Genomic DNA, 22,632 nt, shown 5'->3' on the forward strand with positions numbered 1-22,632 from the left:
CATTGAAAAGGACTTATTCCTAACAATGTCGCTTATGAGGTACCTGAAGGAGGAGGCTGAATTCAACCCCCTTCGACCACATCCTCAAAATAAGGCTGCTTCGTTACTTTGATAGGAAGTAGAACACCTGTCGACTAAAATGTAGTGCATATAACATTTGCAATACAATACAGAGGAATAATGTATGTAAAAGTCACAACATCAAATTATGGACTTAGAAGGTTTGCAGCTGACCCTTCAACTAAGGAAACAAAATTGGGGTTGGCACGGTAACTTCAACCTTTTCCTTTTTCAATTTGTTAATTGCTTACAAATTACTTGTTATGATCATATTTTGAGAAAGCATCTATCAAAAGAACATACATGTATGTCTCTACAAGCACATTGTATGGCTTTTTTCGGTTTGTCATTTTCCATAATGAAATCAAAGGAAAGAAAAATGAAGATTTCAGGACAAGTTTGGCAGATGCAATAATTGTTCATAAATATATGAAGTTTACCTTTCCATTTTTATGCATTCGTTGTCAGTGATCCATTTCATCAACAATGTACCAAATTATTACCAATCATTCAAACAAAGGAGGGCAACATTGTTGAAATAGTCATAATCCACTCCTAGTGAAAGCCTCCTAAGGCAGCATCCATAGGTCGGATATGATTGAACTCCCATTTGATAAGACCGGATTCGGACCCACCATCCGGACCCATGATCAAACCCCAGTACGGGGTAGATAGTAAATTGGAAATTTTACTTGTTCCAAATTGACGAGCATTTTTTTTTTTTGTGTAAAAGAGGAATGAATACCCAGACATGGTAAAAAAGGACATGTTAAATCATCGATATTTTTCTTGGTAATCTTTCATGTACTATTAGCAAAAAATATTGTATATATATATGTGCCTGATATTAATAATGATGGAAAACCTTTGGGTAGTGTTCCCTATGCTATTCTTTAGATATTATGTTCTTCCATTAAAGCCATGTAGTTCTTTACATGGTCAATCGTTTTCCTTGGGGTCAAGGTTTATGACCATGGTTTGAAGCAGTGCCATAAGGAATCAAAAGGATGCCACTTTTCATTCAAAGTTTTTACTTTAGTTTTACATACTTTGAAAGTTAATTCATTGAAGCATATAAATAATTCGCTTTTCATATCCGGTTCAGATAAAATGCTGATTCGGCAGCCGGGTCGATTTGCAGCAAGTGGAGGATCTGAGAACCTCATTTTGTTTCAAACCTTCCCACCAAGATCGGACTCAGAATGTATCATAATCAACTACAATATTGAAAACACACATATATGTTGCTTTAAATGAAGAGACCGTGTGGGAAAACATTTTACCCCAAATAAGGGGAAAAGTGTCCCGAGACATTCAATCCCCACCACCTCACCTCAGGAGGAAGGTCTTGAAAATTGCATTTAAACCATCCCACCACCCAAAGAGACAGAAGCGCTTATCGAATTTCATTGGTTGTTGGCGTTGGTAATTCCAAGGAAAATTTTTCCCATGCCTGAAAGAAGAGAGAGGTGAAAAAGTGGAAGGGTCGTTTTCCATGCAGCCCTACTGTGCTAGGCAGACAAAGGGAGGCACAATTATGTGATTCCCTGGGGAAGGGAACAGTTGGGAAATAAAGCAATGAAAACTCCCAATGCCATGTCAATTTTTTTTCCCTCCCTCTCCTCGCCTGTGTGCAGCTTTTGGAAAAACTACCACCCTAAACTTTAGATGAAATAAAAAAAAGTTTCTCACTCACTTTTTACTATTCATCCCCAGTTAATGATTTTTGTGTTCTGTATTTTTTTTTTCACTTTTTATTGTTTGTGGAGCATTGGATCCATCAATTTGGAAAGTAAAGTTTAAGGTAATTTAGAAGCCTCATCTTTCTAAGCACAACTTCAATGCAGAGAGGGTTTCGGGAAGTGGGTGGTGACGCCCATGTTGATCCCAAGAGTCCAGCCTTTTGTTTTCCTGATGCCACCTTTTGGGTTTCTGTTTTTAGGAAAGTGGGAAAGCGATTTGTTTTCCTAAGAAAATGAGTATGAGCTCATTTAGCAAGCTTCAGTTCCTGTCTGGTAGCTAATAAGTGTCACGAAAAGAGACTTTAGCAACCTTTGAACCGCCGTCGATCTCTATCATTAGCAGGCTTTTTCTGTGAACGGACTTCGGCAGCCATCTCGAATTTCTTTCCCAAGAAATTGTTAGCTTTTGTTTGCCTTTTTCATCAAAAAATTCGTGCCTCGTCTCTTTCTATTTCTCTGGCTTTTCATTTGTATGTTATCTAGACGAGCTCTGACTTATGATACAGAAAAACTTAATCAACTGAATCATATACAATGGTTCATTGCAAACAACAAAAACATGTTCATAAAATTTGTAGGCGATTTTCTTTTATTTCATGAAATTATGTATCCCAAGAGTCATGATAAAGAAAGACGTATATTTCAAGTCTGTTGGCTGCTTTCAAAATCACGACAAGCTAATTGGATTAGAATGGAAAGATACGGGACTAAGCGAATGCATTTTCCGCAACCAAACAAGAGCAAGTTCATGAACTTGGAACTAATTGGTCGCTTACTGGTTAAGAACAGAAGAACGGAGATGATTTCTTGGTTGGATATCGCATATCATTCTTAAAAGGACAAACGGTGATTTTGGAAGTTCGTGATCTCGGTCATGCATCACCTGATTGGCAGAGATGGTCTAGCCTTCTAGTTTCTATCTATTAACAAGGTCTACTTGATGCCTGTGCTGTCAATGGGTTGGATCCCTGGCCCATTCGGACCCTGACAAGTTTGGTGGGCCAACCCGGTCAGCCGGGGGAACCGGCCTGACCCGACCGGCTCCTTCCTTGCTCACTGGCCAGATCAGTCTGAACCAACTGGCTTTTGGGTATGAGCACTAATCTGAGACAGATCCAAATGTGTCCTAGTTAATATGTAGTTTCCCGGTACTTCCAAAGGAAAACTTGGGTTCACATTTGGCTCGGATCATCAAAATGGGAAGTCATCTGATCCAGGAATTCTTGGAGCCTTGCTGCCTTCTTTTCTTAATCCATACCTTGATCCGTGAAAACTGGGTTTTTTCCACCAAAAGACAGAATTTAGTGATATCACCCAAACATGTCCTTAACCTTCTCTTCTACTTGAGGTCTGAACTCTATTCCTTTAGTCAAGTAGAGAGAGTCCTCATGAATGATAAATCACTAAAAATTTGGAGACATAACATACACACACATATATATATATAGAACAGTCGGGCGGGACAAATAAGTACGAGTGGGAAGGTTGATGAAATGTAATAAATGAGATGCATACAAACCTGACGAGCAACAAACTTATGTATACGTTATGGACGCAGGCCCAGCTTCCCTTCTTGTCAATATTTTGCCCTTTTCCCCGACGCCATGAAACACACTGTCATTAATTTCACTGATCAGCCAGTCAGTCAGCCAGCCAGGCGGCCTGCAGTCCCACCACCTCCTTCTCATCTTTCATGCACGTGTAGATCCCTCAGAACAGGTTGCATTTAAGAGCGTGATCTCAATTTGGAGAAGGGAAGAGAAGGTGGTGGTCCATTCATGGCGCCCCTCCCTCTTTAAGAACCCAGTATTAATGGCGGAAAATTGATCCCTCTCTCTCTCTCCCTCTGTTATATGTGAGTGCAGGAAAACAAAGTTGTTTTCTTTTGAAAGATGGCCGTGACATGTTCAGTGTGAGGTTAAATGTAAATGTAAGTGTGGAAAAGAAAGAATTTCTTTTACAAGATACATGGCAGTGACATCACATATTCAGTGCAGAGTTAAGTTTTGTCCACAGCTGGTTGGGTATCTGGTATTCAAATACCGAGCCATCTTCCTTCGGACTCTTTGGTATTAAAGGGAGAGATGAAGCAAGGACAAAAGTAAAGTGCACAAGAGACCCTTTTTCAGAGCCACAGATCAGAGAGAGAGGATGATGACGTCCCAAGCACGCGCGAGCTCTACCACGACGCTAGCTGCGGCTTCTGCTCGCATGGTTTTTGCTGTAACATATACATATATATATATATAAGCGACTGTAGCAGCTGCTGCCATGGTTGCCCCCAAGGTCTCTTTCTGCCACAGTCCTTTGGGTACTCGAACTACGAAGAGGAGAGCAGCGGAAGCGTCCGGCTATGTCGCTTCTCAGAGACGCTGGTCGGCTGCAGATGAAACCGAAATGGCAGAGTAGAGAGAGAGAGAGAGCATAGAAGAGAGAGGATTCCTTCTCTCCCTCAAACAGAAAAACACCATCAATACCACCCACTAGTTCTCTGCTCCTCTCTCTACAATTTTCCTTTTGCTTTTTCTATTAAAGAAATCACATTTTTGGCAAAAAGCGCATGATGGGGAAAGTGTATCAAGAACAAAAGGGAAATTTAGTTCCACCCACATGCATTGGAAGATTAAAAAAAGAAAGCAATAGCACATGCATGATGGTAAGTGGAACCAAATATATATGTTTACAAAACTATAAACAAGCAGCTTGGTTCCAAAACTATCCACATGTTCGGCTTGTCACATTTTACTTATATTTAACCTACCAATTACCATTTTAGTTGTGCTCAAACGTAGAAGAGAAACCTTTTCTCACATTCAAATCACAATTCTAAGCCAAATGTGAAGAGGAAATGACAATTGGCGGTTGACATATTACTAGTTCATTTTCGATGGCTTCACTTTCAAAATATGCAAAATGAAGCTGCACATTTTTTAAGAAATTGTGGATTTACCTTTCCTTCCGACGTCACGCTTTCGGCTTCCCGTTTTTTGTAATTCCGATAAAACGAAAGCAAATGCTTTCAACTGATGAAACTGCGGATAATGTAAGGGATAATCTCCAAAAAAACAAAAAAGAAGAATTCAAACACGATCTAAGGCACCAGCAAACAGTAAATTCAGCAAAGATTCGTCGCCACATTTTAAAATTGTTAAATAAAGGGCCGGAAAGTTGAATATATGGTACTGATCATGAATTGATAATTTGCTGCCGAATATCGTTCACTTTTAAATAATTTTAAATCTCTCTCTCTCTCTCTCTCTCTCTCTCTCTCTAAAGCGAGGGGGTCGCCTGCACTGCACACATCTTTGTCCGTCCGTACGACTCTGCGCGCTTCTGTCCTCGATGCCTCCTCCTGTGCCTTTTCCTTGTTTCCCTAAATGGACCCAAGTCCCGCACCCTCGCTCCCCTCCGTTTTACAGAATCTCGAGACTTTCGATCACGACCCGTTGGATATTTGGATCTCACTCTACTTTAAATAATTTCAGATTCTCGTATCAATATGTGGGATATCAACTCGCCGTCGTTGAAGCAACACTCTTTTTCTCTTACATTAATGTGAATTTACTGTTATTTTCTTCAACTTAAAAGTAGTTACCGAACTGTCATAACCAGCTATATTATGCTTTTTTGACTTAAAATCCCCAAGAAATATCCTTAAGTTTTTAAGGTTTTGGTTCTACTTTTAATGGTTTTTTTTTTTTCAGCTTAGATCAAATCTCAATTTCACCATTTTTTATTACTGCATTTTGTTTTGATCGATCAAAGCGGTGTGGATTTAAATGCAGGAAGAGAAAAACCGATCTATTGAAGGGAATAGGAGCGAGACTTAAACGGGAGAAGAGGCCTTCCCAAGCCTAACTCCTTAAAGAACAATGACAAGTGCACAGATCCATTCCAAACCTAGGTAAATATTTATTCTTGACTTCTTTGTCTTTTTAAACAAAAAAAGGTCAAGGAAATTAAGCAGAAAAAATTTTTGCTACGAGACAAAATCGAAGGATCTTAATTGTCCTACCTTATTTTTCACAGAGTCCGTTTCATTGTTTTCGGACCCAATGTACTAACATTGGATCTGGATCCAACTGACTGCATCGTTAAACTTTCTTACTAAAAATGCTGACAAAATATATAATACATTAACAAAGTGAGTAGCAAGCTGTTGTCGATTACAAAGCCGCTTAAGAATAAAGATATGAGACTTGGAGGTCGACGGGTCTGGGTTAGGAGTATGTCGAGATCCAGGATAATGACTCGTTCCTTTCCTGGGAAGAGTATTATTGGCGCGGGTCTCGAAAGTCATAGACGATGACCCGGCTGGGACGTCGGATTGGATCTGGAAGATTTAGACCGTATCCAAACACAAAGTTGCCCAGCCACGAGCCTTCTGTTCTGACGGAGCCGGCAACGCACGCTCAGGTGATGCACGTGGCAGTCAACGGCAGTCTTCCTAAGACTTGAACCTGACCAGTATTTTTCAAAATTATGGGCGAGCCCGGGTCAGTTCTCTTGTGCACAAGCCAACCGGATCCAAATTTGGCTCCACAAAGGGTAGCTTGGTAATTTCCTTCAATATATAAAAAATAAATTATCCTCCTTCAAACTAAGCAAAACTAGACTGACTGACTTCAGTATATATATATGTATGGCTTATTAGATGTTATAGCTAAGGGGAAGTGTTTGTTTGGTTGTGAAGAGAAGAGAAGCAACTGATTACTTCACAATAACAACCACCAACAACCTCAACAAGACTTTATCCCCAGTTGTTAAACCGCTTTTGACTAGCAATTAAGAAATTAACTAAGCGCCTGCGAGCACTCGTATTAAAGTAGTGGGCCTTGATTCGTGAACCCATTCAAGTTTAATTACTTTGTTAGAGGCAAGGTGGGACAATGTTTTTATTTGAAACAATTGGCTCAAATGTTTCCTCTAGATTCTATGATATAGAATCAAAATATCGTGTATTTTCCAATCAGTGCCAACCAACATGCTTAAGGGAAGGAATATTTTATGCAGCGCTACTTTAATAACTTTTTATTTTTTGATCGAGTTCAGCACAACTGTGGAGACTAAGGCCAAGCACACCAAGTTCTTGCTGCCTAATCTTTACTTACGCTCTTGTGCCCCGTTAAACTAGTATTCAACCCAATACCTTTTAATTAAAATTAAGTAAAAATTACAGAAAGACGGTTGAAGTTTGAGCAAATAATAAATCCCCGTTCAACTTTTTAAAGTCAGCAAACAGATGTTTAACTTTTGAGAAGAATTTTCAAATGATAAAAATGCCTCCCCTTGAAAACTACTGTTCCTTTGCTCCTTTTTGTCTTTAAAAAAGTACTCTTGCTTATCTTATATTAGAAATTGCTTTTTTTATCATATATATAATATATTTTTATAGATGGTTCTTTAAGAATTTTTCTCTAGGAAAAACAGAGTATCATAACTCATCACTTAAGATATATTTCTGCGACATTGAAGTGATACCAATTTATTTATGTGTTAAAAAATCAATCAGATTTTAATGAACTGAAAAAGCTAAAATCGTTCAATAAATCCAATTCTCAAGATCTGTTGCACGTTCCGCTTTTGCGTTTCTTTTATTTTATTTTGTCAATTATGCTTAAAATGAATATATTTCTAAACTACATATATATGAAACCAAGTGCCCTAACAGTTGACATCAATTTGTGCGAAAGGCTCATTTTGAAAGGCATGCTAATTGGTATACGTTTAACGATCATTACGATGCTTTAGAATAATTTCTCTACTGAAAAAGCTTTGTTTTTTTTATACAAGAAAAGAAAACCGAGGTTCTTTCTTAATTTTTAAAACCTATCTAATTTATTTTGCCTCTCCCGAGATGATCCCATCGACCAATACCCGCTCCATTAATGCGGCGGAGGGTGAATACAGAACCGGTTCATCTGGAGAGTCGACCCAGATCTGATTCAATCACTGCCCTCGGAATCGGATGTGTTTATTTGGACCCAAATCCGGACTTCTTCATTTCAAGTTCCAAAACCAGGTTCATAAATTTGTGACTTGATCAGGGTCGGGACCCGGGATCCATATCAAAACACGTTCCATTGAATCAAAGGGCGAAGCTGGATGTAAAACTGTAAATTCCCAAACACATTCACGTTACTTGATTGAAATTTGCAGCAGGAAGAGGAGAGAGAAGACTCCTCCATTAAATTAAATTAAGGGGAAAAGCAGACGTAGTGAGTGAGAGAATGAGAGAGATTTAATAGAGAGCGTTAGAGAGAGGAAGGAAGGACGCTCAGCTCAGTAGGAGAAATGGGTCAGTGAATATTTTCTCTGACATTCCGACCCCTCCCCCCCTTCTTCTCTCTCTTGTTTCTCTCTCTCTCTACCACCCACCAGTGTATAAATGTGAAACACCCCTTCCCAGGCACTCCTCACCACCCCCCCCCCTCCGCCAATGGAAGAAAACGGCACCACTACCACCACCGCCACCACCGTCTCAACCTCTTCTTCTTCATCCTCCTCCTCTTCCTCTTCCGCCTCTAACACCCCACTACAGAGATCCAGGCCGCCGGTCTTTGAGCCACCGCCGGAGGGGCCAACGGAGCCCATGGAGTTCCTGGCGAGGTCCTGGAGCGTCTCGGCTTTGGAGGTGTCCAAGGCCATCACTTCCCCCGCCACCGCCATCTGCAAGGTCAAGCCGAGCTCCTCCATCCCCGAGGAGGTCGCTGCCGAATTGGAGGACCCGTCTCCGGCCGTCGCTGCTGGAAACCCCTTCTCCTTCGCATCCTCCGCCACGTCTCAGATGGTCCTCGAGAGAATCATGTCTCAGTCTGTGAGTGGTCTCCTCTTCCGCTGCACCTTTCTCGACTTGGGCTTGTCCTCACTAAGCTTATTCCTTTCCTTCCTTCTTCTCTTCAAAGCTGGTTTCTTTCTTGCCCATGCGGGTCTCTGTCGCTTTTGTGGGAGTGGTGGTGTGCTCTTTCTCCCTGTTTGGGATGGTTTATATAAATGCTTTGGATTTAATCGGTGGTTTAGGTGTGTCTTAACCTCCGAGTGATTTGCCTTTTAGGATTTGGAAACGTCTTTAAAGTTATCCTTCATTTTTGGCCTGTTTTCTTTGATGGGGTTGGGCTTGCCGGTAGCAGTGGTAGCACCCGTTTTACGACCCTTCTTGTTTGCCTTTTCTGGAGGCTGAAGGGGAAGAAAATGATCTTCCGAGCTTTACAGCTTGTTTGAGTTGTGGTGTTGGGATTTCTTGTCCGGTGTTCCGTGCAAGCGTTCGAAATTGCTTACTCTTCTTCTGTCTGCAGGTGTCTTGAGTGGTAATGATTTTCTTAGCTGCTTTTTGAAAAGGAAGAGGGAGGAGAAATGGGATTGGGAAGTTGATTGTTTTTGGGAATATTCTTTTTGAGGTTGTTGGCAATGAAACTAGAAAAGGGGTTATCGAGGAAGGGGATTTATGATTGAAGTTGGTGTTCTGTTTTGTTCTTCCTCTCTGTTTTTTCTTCCGTAGCTGAGTGCTTTTCCGTGGAAAACCGTATAAAAAATGGGATTCTAGTGATTGAACACGGTGTTCTTTTTTTTTTTTGGTTTCGTATGTATGGCTTTTTCTCCCTTTTTCCTTCGCTTTTGTAGAAAATTCCGATTTTAGAGAATATTTATTTCTTATCAGTAATAAACTGCAAAAGCAGCGTACTCTCTCTCTCATTTTCTGGGTGAAGCTCTTGTTTTATCTTTATCGTCTCTCTCTCTCTCTCTGACCAAACATTAAAATGGGTCCTTTTCTTGCTATTCTTTGTTTTTTTCCTTTAGCTAGCTCATGATTTATATCCATCCTTTTCTGCCCCATCCTCCCTCCTTCCACCTACATAGAATTTTAATGTTGGTGGTCCCAAACTGGGAATATTGCAGCTCCTCTCGTTCTCTCTTTCCTTTTTGTGATCGTTTGTGACGATCATTATTATGTGGAAGTGATTATGAGAAGTTAAGTTTATTTCCCTTTACCTTTTCTTTACTGCTTTTAGTCTTAATTAAAAGTATAGTTTGTGAAAGAAACTCTTTCTTTTCGTTGTTGTTTCATAGCAGCAAGACGTATCCCCTCGAACCTCAGGGAGGCTCTCTCACAGCAGCGGTCCTTTAAACGGAGGCGGGTCATTCACCGACAGCCCCCCTCTCTCCCCTTCTGAAATGGATGATATTAAGGTCGGCCCTCTCGCTCTGTGTGTGTGTGTGTGTGTTGGTTTCCTTGAGAGATGAACAGCAGAAAATTAGCTCCATCCTTTCTTGGAGTTGTGTGAAAACGTCTTGCCATTAATTTCACGAGATTCTTTATTTTTGGATTCTCGTGTAATATAATGTTGACGACGTACAAAGCCATTCCTTCTGCACGAAAAACGCAGTAAGCCTACCCTGGTTTCTTGCTAGGTGCCCTACCACTTGTCTGGCTCTACACCTGTGCTTTCATTTACAGTTTTATCCCTACACCCTGTTCAGATATTACGCTTACATCTGTTCTAGCCTGTCTTCGTCTTCTTCTACCTTCTTTGGAAACACAGATACTCAGCTTTGCTTCTTATGACAGAAGACTCAGGCTTGTGTTTGCGGGGTTATATTTGTTATTTAACATGGACGGTGTTCTTTTATGCTGTTTCTAGGGCAGTTCAGCTTGTCCTTTGTGCTGCTGCTAAGGTTTGGTCGCCTTGCTGAGACTGAGAGCTTGTTGAATTGCAGTTCTGCAGGCTGAGCAACACGGTCCAAGCTCATTACAGGGGGAAGACTGTGGGGAGATGGCTGAAAGACAGGAGGGAGAAGAAGAAAGAAGAGACTCGAACACATAACGCACAAGTTCATGCAGCAATTTGCGTTGCTGGAGTAGCTGCAGCTGTAGCTGCAATTGCCGCCGCAACTGCTGCTTCCTCCAAAGATGATCAGTCCAAAACCGACGTAGCTGTTGCATCTGCTGCCACACTTGTGGCGGCGCAGTGTGTTGAGGCCGCAGAATCCCTGGGTGCAGATCGAGATCACCTGACCTCTGTTATCAATTCTGCAGTTAATGTTAGAACTGCTGGTGACATTATGACTTTAACAGCAGCGGCTGCGACAGGTACCTCTCTGTTTCCGCACCCTAATTCTTTAGCTGCTTTGTTACAAGAGCCTATTCTCAGTGCCCTGCATTCTTAGCGTATGGAGTGTTAAAAAGTGTTGAGGATGGTTGATATTAGATTTAGTGACTTGAACCACTAAGTTAAGTTTGTTTGCGTTTGTATCCAACTTGGTGCGGCTGGACTCACAAGCTCTTCAAATGATGCAGCTCTGCGTGGAGTAGCAACTCTCAAGGCGAGGGCTCTCAAGGATGTTTGGAACATTGCCGCGGTGATACCGGTTGAGAAGGGAATAGGCAATAACAATGGTAATGGAAACAACAACCAACATTCTTCCTTCAGCGAGGAGCTTGCACCGGAGGACAATTTCCTTGGTGTCTCTACTCAAGAACTCCTGGCAAGAGGAGGGGAGCTTCTCAAACGTACTAGGAAGGGTAAGAGCAGGAGCACTGTCTAACTGCAGCCACCTTGGCATCCGGACACATTGACTTGGTCCCCAGAGAATACTAGTCTGAGTCGGAAGCAGCTTGTTTTTTAGACTCTGTAATCTGATGTTTTATCATGTGTCTGATCTTAGAAATGTTGCTTAATGCAGGTGACCTTCATTGGAAGCTTGTCTCTGTTTATATTAACAGAGCGGGGCAGGTATTTTACTGCATCATCTTTTCCTTTCCATAAGTGATTTAGCTTTGGATCGATTGTTGAGTTTGTAAATTCATGCCTGCACTTGCTTGTTCATTCAGGTGACTCTTAAGATGAAGAGTAGGCATGTGGCAGGAACCATCACGAAGAAGAAAAAGAGTAATGTTCTGTTCTTTAAAATTCCATATGTAAGAGTTGCAACTTGCAATAATGTCTGCCTAACCAAGTTATTTCATGACCACAGATATAGTATTGGAGGTCTGTAAGGATGTTGAGGCATGGCCAGGGAGACATTTGCTTGAGGGTGGCGAACATCGCCGGTATTTCGGATTGAGAACAGCGGCTCGGGGACTGGTCGAGTTTGAGTGCAGGAATCAGAGGGAGTATGAGATATGGACTAGAGGGGTGTCTAGGCTGCTGATTATTGCCGGCGAAAAGAAGCGCCCGTTTGTTTGAACCACGATGGCCCAGCAGCTCCTGTGCAGCAAGAGGATTTCATAGGATCCTCCACGTTCCACTTGATACATATTCTTTCTTCTTTACAAAGGAAAAGGGAAAAGCGGAGGGAACCTTGTGGGTCTTTTTTTAATGGTGGCAGTCTCTTTTGTTCTGTAAAATTGTATTCAATGGCTTCTTTTCTTTTTCTTTTTGGTCTCTATCGGTTTTGTATAAAATGGTTTCCCATATAATAGAGGCATTCTGTGATTTAGTAAATACCGTCACTTTTCCTTTTTGCTTATAACAGAAAAAGCGACCCTTCACACTTGCCATTGGAATGGTCAAAAAGCAACACAGATGGGATTCTTCTGCTCTCTTTTATTTACTGATACAGTTCATAGATCATCAGGCAGAGCTTCCATTCTGTCTCTTTGACACAATGCCCAAAATGCCCACTATCCGTTGATAAAGCAAGGTTCCAGACAATGTCTGCAATCCACCTTTGTTTAAAGTTATGCATGCCTGCTGACCAACATCCCTGATATTCTAAAAAAATTCTGAAATTTAAAGAATCCAGGAAAGTGTTGAGTCTCTGTTATACGAGTCCTGTCACGTGAAAGCTGGTTCCTGTAGTTGGTTCTTTTTACTGTCATGTTTCTTTTTGTAAAAATGATGAACGCGATCATAAAATTCCAGGATCTTTCAGGTTTTCCTTGGTGAAAGTAGAGGATGATAAGAGCAAGGACAACAAATACGTTAGCATATCGTCTCCTTTAGATCCTGTGAATCTGTGATGTCCTTGAGTTGCAAAGGAACACGAGGAGGAAGATGACTGTAGCCGTTGCATTTTCTTTTGATAGTGAATTAGCAAAGTTGTTCTTTGAGACTTCACATCTTGAGCTGAAAATCTACCATTTTGTAAACTTTCAAGTTTCGTATTGTTCAATTCTCTTGCCCCATTATATATATATATATATACACACACACATATACAGGGTGAATTGGACGACAATGAATTGGACAACTCATTTTGACGTGGGTTTCAAAAGACCCAAAAACTTTGAAATTCATCGTTAAAAAAGGCAGGGGGCCTTCCCCCATGCAGGAGTTTTCCTGAAATGACCTAAGAACTTTGTGGATTGTGGATCCAATCTAGCTACAAGGACGGGTTACCGGTGCATTAGATCCAATTTGGTTCTAATTGGGGTCCGGTCTAGTTAAATTTTCCAATTTTATATCGACTAGGTTTAGATACATCTATAATTGTTGCTTGGTGTTCACGGTTGGATCAAAGACTACGCCTGAGCCACTAATTTCTGCTGACCAGTTGAATCCGGTCTAGCTACATTTTCCACTCTCATATCGACTAGGTTTAGATACATCTATAATTGTTGCTTGCCGTTCACGATTGGATCAAAGACTACGCCTGAGCCACTAATTTCTGCTGAGCAGTTGCATCGTGCTTCATTGATCCGCAGCCCAGTCCTAGACCCAATTCAGTATAGGTTCAGTCTCCGTCTACCGCCATGTTCAAGGGCTACCATCATGTTTGGGGACGAAACAGAGGACTCGACAGATTTCACTCTTAAAGAGTTGTGCCCCACAGACAGATGACCAACGCACTGATTGGTGCATTTTATTTTGATGTTTAAATTGACAGCAAGAAAACTTGGATGATTCAAAACAAACTGACTATGCCTGGAAGTATCAGCCTGACCTTGAACTGGTTTTGGTGTCTAGAATAGTGTCATCAATATCATTCTGCATTGATCTCATTTGGCTGATGTATACTGTCTTGAAAGCTTGGTTAACAGAGATGGGTTCACAACTTTGTTTCCTTAATATTAAACCCAGATCCAATTTGGACAATAGAGAGCAATTCTTTTCATCATTTTGCTAAAGAAGTCACTTCCAAAGCAGACATAATTTGGCAAATTGATCTGTAATGTGAAACTCCTCCTGTGCTTCCTTCTATTCCCATAGATATCTTTCTGAACCGACTCAAGTAGCCGGATGTGCACACCTCGCTGTTGTCATCGGGTTCACTGAGTTGCGAGTGACAGTCTATCTAGCCACTATTTCTAGTCCAGTATGGTTTCTCTATATTACCAACATGAATGGGCCGACAAGCTCAGTTGGGTGCCTAGCACACTCGCATGATTATGCACTTTGATTGTGCATCTCTCCAATGAACTTGGTGATTTGTGGCCCTTTTCCACTGTGCATGACTCACCTAGCACTTTTGCTTGTTAATCTAAGTAGAGGACAAGAATCCTCATCCTAAAAAGGAGAAATAGGGATTCATGGTACCACCAAGAAAATTCCAGTCGAGTATATAGTTTCCCACCAGAATAAAAAAGACAAGCAGATTTAAGAGGGAGAAATTGATGGATGTATCGAGAAAAATTGGCACAAGAAGCCATAGACACATGAACAAGCTATTGCCTTTTTCTAGGTCTCATATGCAGCTAGAGTACAGACAACTAAAGTATTCTACATATTGAACAGCGTCTGTGGTCGGTCTCATGGCAGACGTTATGCTCGTGACTTGACCAACCACATCCTTTTCATCACTTTTTGGCTCAAATCAGATGAGCACAGCCATATGTAATTAGACATCAGCTATGGTGCTTCATATTCATAGCTTAATTTGATTTATGTGAACCGTTAAGGGCAGTTTGATAGCAGTAACAATTTATTACTGTCCTATCAATCCATACCAAAGAATGGAGAAGATTTCTGCAACATAGTGTTCCATAAATCTACCCCAATTTTTGGGGCAAATTCATGGAAAAATATCAACTTGTTACTACTGCCAAACACCCCTGAAAGACCTTCTAGGACTAAATACGGGTCTGACACTGCTAGGAAAATATGCCATTCTTTTACTAGGTAAAGTTAATCAGCTTCTAGGCCATTCCTTGCCATATCAAATGGTACATCTCAGTCCAATAAAGAAAAGTTCCTGACATGAATCTGTTTTAAAAGTTGAGGCAGATTCATAAAATACTTTTTAAAGTGTTTTATGAATCTGCTACAATCTTTGGATGATTTTTATGAAACTGTTACTTATTGTTCCATTAACCAAGAGGACCCTTAGTCTCTATAACAAACTAATACGTTGTACACGTTCTTGTGGTTCGCAAATACTCACAGCCATTGTATTCAGTCGTCCATGGAGAGGGGTAAGATCATGAGCAGCGGTAAACAACATACGCACATGCAAACATGTTTAAGTAACTCACAGGCGCATGAACTAGCCATGTGCCAGTGTCCTGATCATATAGAGCAGTATCTTGCCGAATTCAGTACGAAACCACGTCGAATCTGATAGATAAAAAGTCACGCCGCTGCAATATCATCCCAAAGGAGCTGTCATAATCTATCAGTTCACTAAGATGAATAAAGTTAGTCTGGTGAGCAAAATCGAATGCTTGATTCACTCCCTCTCCCCCAACTCTCTTCCTATGTATAAATTTTGAAGCGGACTGCAGCATAATTGCATTGTAATTCAGAATATTTTTGTCAAGAAGAAACAATAATTTGAAGTTTCATGTGGCGGTAAACGTAAGGACATGGTTATCAATACATACGTTTTTGAAAAAACCTTGTCCAGAGCCGTACATAGCGGTATGTAGTATCTCATATATGTGCAGTGCAAATTTGAGGGGTTGTCGCGATCTAAATAGTTGAATCGTTAACAAACCATGTGCCAGTGTCCAATATGTTCACAGTTCTTAGCTGTCTCACTATGATTCACGAAAGTTTTATAGTTAAATATAAATAAATATAGACTGCTGGAGTTGGAATTACCATAGCTTTTGGCATTAGACTTCCCGGCTAATCAGGGTTGGAGGTAGGTGTAAGCAATGTGCAGGAAATTGGCCACACCCATACAGACTCACACGAAGTGTTTATTTTCATCTTGATATTTCATGACAGTTTTTCTCATTTACATGTTAAAAGTTTAAAATTTATGACTAGTACCTGTTCGACAGATTTTTCTAGATCTCCCCCCGCCTTCGGTCCCGGTTACGTTGGGTCAAGTACATTGGCATTGCTAATTGATCTAGCATTTATTTACCAAACATACTACCACATGTACATTGACGCATAATGAACTGATTGAGGGACAAATTAATGAAGGGCACCAATATAATAATAAGATTGGATAACCTGCATGTAAACAAAAGAATTTTTTGAGACTGTGTTGGCAACTGCCCACACAGGCCTACACGTGTAAGAAACTAAAGCAAGAATTGAGCATTTTGAAAAATGCCTTGTATATACATGAAATATCAGCAACTATGACAGAAGAAAATGTCCGCAAAGATGGGTGAAACGATCAAATTAAAACGTTATTTTCCTCTCACTCTGAAATACCATTGACCATGAACAATTCTCGACCAGATACCATCTCTCTTCTCCTCTCCCCAAAATCTCGTCCATTCATTGTATATCCCTTTCTTCCTCTCTCCTAAGCGCAAAAGCGAACAAAATACAAGGGTTGCGTATTAAATCAGCCCCGCCGACGCAGAATAGAGATGTAAATGAGTTTCCAGTCCAAGATGGCTCTTGCAATTTTTGCCTACCATTTTAATTTTTGAGTGGCAATCTTTTTTTTGCAGACAGTTCGCGCGTAAGATCACTAACCGGCCTTCTTGACTCATCAGTATGGACCCAGACGTACGTCATTTCAAGTGAGCAAAGGCACAGCAACAGGTGACCTCCTGAACTTCGGACCGTCAAAGTCAAGTTCACCCCTGGTCTCCGCCCAGGCGCCGATCGACCAAACACCTTGCAAGTTGCAAAGCAGATTTCAGATTTCCTCCCTTACACACCCGCGAATTTTTACAAAGAAAACCACCAAAGAACCACTTGAAACTAACGCAGACATGCACATTTTCTATTGATTACACTCCTCTTACTTTACAAACTGAATGCGCATGCACAACATGAACGGAGGACCGATATCCCTTTGAAATAAGGGAAAAAAAAAAAAAGAAGAAACAGCAGCTGGTTCATCGAAGGCAATAAGAAACCAATGCAAAAGTTTTACGACTCAGCTGCTCGAAGCAATGTCAACAGCGAAAGAAACAGGTTGATGATGTCGAGATAGAGAGAGACAGAAGCCCAGATGTATTCGTCGTAGCTGTATCGCTTGATCAGGTTATCGGTGTCATAGACGATGTAGCCGCAGAAGATGAGCGCTGCAAGGCCGCCATAGACCATGGTGGTGATCCGTCCCAATGGGAAGAAGGCCTGAAAAACCAACACAAACGACAGCTCAGCTCGATGTGTTTATACAAGAAAGGAAGGGATGTCGTAGGCTCGTAGCTAGCTTACTCCATGCCTCTACTGAAAGAAACTTGGTCTGCAGGATTTACCTGTATGAGGCCAAATACGATGAGCACCATCAGCGAGCCAAGCAGGAAAGGCGCCAGAAAACTGAAGTCAGAGCCTCGTCTGGCTGCCCAGAATGTGTAGAGGGTCAAAGTCACGACCACTACGGCCGTCAGAATGACAGCTTCGAGGACGACCTTGCCTGGTACAGATCCACGAGAGGGAGGTGGGTTTTAAAAACTGAATTAAGTGTGTGTAACGGCTCAAGGAATCCATGAGGAGCCGCAGAACAGAGGAGGGCAGATAATAGCATTTTTTATAATACACAGTAATGCATCACATACAACATATAAGCCAGCCCGACCAAATACACGTTGCATTGCTTAGTCCTACATTCGCTATTGTTAATATCATTGCATATCATTGCTTAGTCCTTTTTCTAGTATAAAAAGGCAACTTGTACCGGCGAAATGCATTGGGGCGTGTCATCCTATATCGATAACAAAACAATAAAGCGCTAAAATTGATATTGCTATTGGACGCATCAAGAGTCGAGCCAAGGAGCATCCCTCCTGGTTGCTCATTCTCAAACCACCAGGAGGTTTGTAGCTGTACCATTAGAAGTTTATAAGTGGTGAGTAGTGGTAGGAAAAAAATGTGAAAAAAAGTTGAAACCTAAATCAGGACTTAACTGTTGCCTGAGTGTTTTCATGATTTTGACATGGTAAGAGTACGCCAATCAGAGTTCGTCACCATCCTAAAAAGGAATACTTTAAACCATATTGAAACTATGTTTCAGTATCAAACACAAAACCAGGTCTCTTGACATAGTTTTAGCATTAAAAAGAATGTTTTATAACTAAAAGATTTGCAGTAACCAGTTGTAAAATTCAATGTAAATCACCCCATGATCCTTCCTGACTGACTAGTGTAATATACAAATATCAACAGCACGAAACAAAGTCCCCTAGCGGCATAACTTTGCTCTCTGATGCTTGCCGCATCATTTAAAAAAAAAAACGTTCTTAAAATTTAAACTTTGATGTCGAAAAGCAACCACAAGGAGAACGGCATGATTAGATTTTGGCACCAAATTGGCATCAAAAGGCTCTCGTTAACATAGGCTATTCTCGTACTTCTCTTTGTTTTGCTATTGGTTACACTCAGACTAGATAAATCCTTTATTTACTTGGCAAAGTGGCCTAGTTAGTAAAATAATAATAATAATAAATAAATAAATAAACAACAACAACAACACACACAAAGAGGTTCAAAACATTCTGTAAACATGGTCTATTTTTCACAGGAAAATCTGAAACAAACAGACTCAGATGACCCAATCTTAACTCGCCACTAGTAGGTTCGCCTCCCTATCAAGGTTCGTGGTCGTCCGAAGAAGCAAGTGAACGCCGGTACATCAAGGTCACACTATACTACAATAAGTTCAGTAAAACGAAAATTGATATTGGCAAGAGTGATGCTAGCTCCTTGTGGTTCCAGACAACATGAAAGGTCGACTAATACCTAAAGGACAGCACCACACGTCAAGATCGGATACTGAACGGTGAAGTAAAGTTCGTCAAGGACAGAGAAAAAGATAACAGAGACGGCGGAATCTCCAAATCAGAAGTAAAGGAGGCCACATCAAACAGTCCGTGCGCGAAAAGCAAAAACGCAAGTTGCGAAACGTAGAGCGTCATTAACAAATGCAGCCTCCTAAACAACACAAGAATCAACAATGATGAACCAATAAAAGGCAAGTATAGAACGGATTACTGCGGTGGAAAAGCAAATTTAAAACAACGCAACGAGAAAAATAAAGACAAGGAAGTGGAGGCTAGATACAGAACCTTAGGATCAGAGAAAGAGGTCGAGATTCCCTTACCATGAGTGAATGCGCAGCTCAAGCCGATCAAGAAGCTCAGCGAAATCGTAAAGATTCCGAGAAGAAAAAAATTGACGGGGTGACGTTGATGGTAGAAATACAGGGGGCATAATGCTACAAAAAGAAACCAAAAATCAGCCAGGAAAACAAAACCTAGATGGCAGAATTATCAGCTATGTTAAGATAACGAAGGAAAACCCAAAAACATCCACGACAATACAAGTTTACCTCGAGATGTGAAACCGAGATAATTAAACAGGCCTTTATAAGAGAAAAGCAGAAGGAAAATGTACGAGTTACAACTTACAACAATAGTATTGTTAAATAGGTTAAAAAAAATCCTGGGAAAATCGCACGAACTCGTTAAGATGCAGGCTATTGAATCAGAAACTTCAAAATAAAAAACAAAAAAGAAATCAGAGAATCCGAAAATAAACTTACGCAAAAAATTTTAAAGTAAAAGAACAAACGATATTCGGAAATAAGACCCCAAAATCTCGGAAGCAAATCAGTAAGTTTTGAAACCCAAAGCACTAACCCAAGTTTCGATTAAAAAAAAAAAAAATCGAAGCAAAGAGAACAGAGACCGATCGTGGACAAAGGGAATATGATGGAAAGCAGCCATTGAACATAGAAAAAGGGAGAGGACTGACTGAGCAAGGGCACGATGAGGAGGACGATGTAGACGGCTAACCCCCCGGGCGACGTGACGAAGAATCTGGAAATCGGGTGGACGACGACAACGGCGGTCGCGACGCCGACGGTTACCAGAAGCTGGAAGGCGACGATGGAGTAGACCTTCCGAATGAAGGACCAACGCATGCTAGGATTCTCCATCATCGTCGGGTAGAGCGGTGGCGGAGCCGTCCCCACCTCCACGTCGTCGGACTTCCTGTACGGCATCTGCCACGGCCACGCCTGCGCCGTCATTGCTCCACCGGAGTGCTCACCGGAGAATCGGGGATGGGGAGAGGCTTACAGAAGAGCAGGGGATGTGAGAGAGAGAGAGAGGGACGGGGGGAGGGGAGAAGGAAGGGGAAGGCAGGGGATTGCCTCTTCTGGGAGGGACGGGAAGCGTCGAAGCATCAGAGAAGGCCCGGTGGACTTGTACACGTGGCGCCTTATAATATGGACACGTACCAAATCTCTTGGCGCTGAAGGAAGTACGGGGACGAGTGGCGCTTCCTTCTCGAATCGTTTGCAGACTTCACCCGTTTCGGGTTTGGGCCGACGAGTCCCCGGTCCCTGGACCCGTGAACGGATCCGAATCAGATTACACTAGCTATTAGTATCTTAAGTGCATGAATCCAATATTGCTTAATTGGGATCCACAGTGGAGATTCAATTGAATAAAATTACAAGACCGATATTTTTTTTATATAAATAGATGGATTTGGACATTCATGAGCATTGATATCAATCTACATTTAGTCGGGAAATTGTGCAACCAAATTTGAATACAACTATTGGACTGGATTTGATTTGATTCTCCCCCACCCTCCCTTCAACTATCAATTGGATTAATCCAAATTGAATGTCATTAAGTTATGCTAAGTAGGTTTTTAAAAATTTTTAACTTGACTAAAATGGTCGTTTAACTAACAGAATAGTTACATGACTTAATCGTTGGGGCATATTCATAAAATACTATATAAAATGCACCAATTATATATTATACTAATAGTATAGAGAAAGAAGATGGGAAACTGACGAAAGAATATCTTGTTTGCACGAAAATGTGATTTGACAAGTGTTCATATCTGCTCTGGAACAAACTGGATGATTAAAGCTACATTACTTTGACAGGTGATGGATCATATCTGCTCTGGAACAAACTGGATGATAAAAAGCTATATACGTTGCATTAAGCGCTTTCTTTCTTTATGCAACACCATATCTCCAATCGGAACCCATACAAAATGATTCGATCATAACTTAATATTCGGTTCAAATATGAATTCGATTGACAGGGTTCGCTAAAAAAAATTCAGTCACACCACACATCCAAATTATCGGATTTTCTCGCCAAAATCCGATAGATGCCGGTTTCCATGGACATCACAGCCCGATTACTAGGAAACTTTTATTTGTGAACCAGTATTTTTTTATTACTCCAGTCCAATGTGAATCTAATTTGGAGCCAATTAGATTCGGGTATCACAACTGCTGCATCTGATCCGCGAAGCATTTCTTGCACACTAAGGAAGCAGTGTGGTGGCCACCGAGGCTCTGGTTTATGAAGAGTGCCTGGATGGTTGACAGGCCACAGCAGTTCAAATATTTTAGTAGTGGAAGGTGGATCACGAATAGATACTTTGCTCATCTTAATTGAAAGCAATACAATATTAGGGATGTCAATGGATCATATTCCTCTTTTACTATTTCAGCTTGTTGGATGTTCACGAATTTGAATTCATATTCATATACAAAACACGAACAAGGAAAAGTTTATTCGATCAGAATCTGATCAAAATCTGACTTTCAGATTGATACGTGTTCTTTTTGTCTAAGAATTGCACTGGGAAATGAATCGTTACAGATTCTCTCTTCATGGGGAGACGCTCTTAGTTCAGTTTGGTAGAACGCGGGTCTCCGAATCCCCTCTACTCGTATTCACAAATTTATTAGAAACCAACAAAAAGATACAGATGTTAATCACCAGAGATTAGCAGGTGATTTTGCTTGTTGAACAACGAAACTTGCAATCTTACTGGAGAAGGCCATACTTTTTGGCCTTCTAAACATGGTGGTTTTGGCGAATTCTTTTGGTTTGTTTTAGAAAACTTCCGAAGGTGAATTACAGATAATGGGTTTCCTTTTGCCATTCGATATTGGCAGCAGCAGATGCAGCTTTCTTGTCTCTCCTCTGCCTTCTCAACCAAGTTTGGGGGGCTGCAAATTGGTTCGGTCGGCACTAGAAAGATTTTTTAACTATTCTTTTTGCCCAAAAGTTAGACCACAAGTGTATAGATACACACACACGCACACACAACGGACATTCCTTAATTTGATATAATACATAAATTTCTGAGTTGGCCACTTATTTATTTATGAATCTACGATTACTTTTTCATAAGAGAAAAAGAAAAAGATCTCGACTCTGCATCTGAAAAGGCATGTCATGTTAATCTCTGTCTTCTGATGTGTTCTCTGTGCTCGACAGCACATGCTTTGCTTCTACTCTTTCATGAGGACGAGTTCGATAGAACCCGATACCTTCCACTTGGGTCGCGCCCCACCACTTTCCTCTGCCTCCAGCCCGCTTTCACTAAATTAATCTCTCTGTTTCTGTCACGACCCAATTTTTGACACCAAAAATTTTCTTTCATTTCTATAATAGCGGAAGCAATATTGAGTCATGACCAGAACATAAGACATTGTTTTATTTCAACAATAAAATACTTGGACCCAACAAAAATAACCACAAATCCCCAAA

The 22,632-nt window shown here is 41.0% G+C and overlaps 2 protein-coding genes across 3 annotated transcripts; one reads left to right on the top strand and one right to left on the bottom strand.

The window, feature by feature from the left end:
* The first annotated feature begins 8,206 nt into the window (after window positions 1-8,206).
* LOC116248470 (VAN3-binding protein-like) lies at window positions 8,207-12,244 on the top strand. 2 transcript variants are annotated; one of them, XM_031621269.2, is made up of 7 exons: window positions 8,207-8,619; window positions 9,870-9,989; window positions 10,518-10,890; window positions 11,098-11,322; window positions 11,484-11,533; window positions 11,632-11,689; window positions 11,775-12,244. In XM_031621269.2, the coding sequence occupies exons 1-7, from the start codon at window positions 8,242-8,244 to the stop codon at window positions 11,984-11,986; spliced, it is 1,416 nt and encodes a 471-aa protein (XP_031477129.1). In that variant the 5' UTR covers window positions 8,207-8,241; the 3' UTR covers window positions 11,987-12,244. The 2 variants fall into 2 exon arrangements, with proteins under 2 accessions (XP_031477129.1, XP_031477130.1); XM_031621270.2 differs by having other exon boundaries at window positions 9,873-9,989.
* A 4,024-nt stretch (window positions 12,245-16,268) lies between these two features.
* On the bottom strand, window positions 16,269-20,228 carry LOC116247081 (protein LIFEGUARD 4-like). The gene is made up of 4 exons (XM_031619034.2): window positions 19,850-20,228; window positions 19,197-19,310; window positions 17,356-17,513; window positions 16,269-17,230 (listed from the first exon to the last, which is right to left on the bottom strand). Exons 1-4 carry the CDS (start codon window positions 20,124-20,126, stop codon window positions 17,024-17,026), a joined length of 756 nt encoding a protein of 251 aa, XP_031474894.1. The 5' UTR covers window positions 20,127-20,228; the 3' UTR covers window positions 16,269-17,023.
* Between the last annotated feature and the right edge of the window lie 2,404 nt (window positions 20,229-22,632).

The sequence above is a fragment of the Nymphaea colorata genome, chromosome 2 (genome assembly GCF_008831285.2).
Source record: "Nymphaea colorata isolate Beijing-Zhang1983 chromosome 2, ASM883128v2, whole genome shotgun sequence".
Taxonomy (NCBI): domain Eukaryota; kingdom Viridiplantae; phylum Streptophyta; class Magnoliopsida; order Nymphaeales; family Nymphaeaceae; genus Nymphaea; species Nymphaea colorata.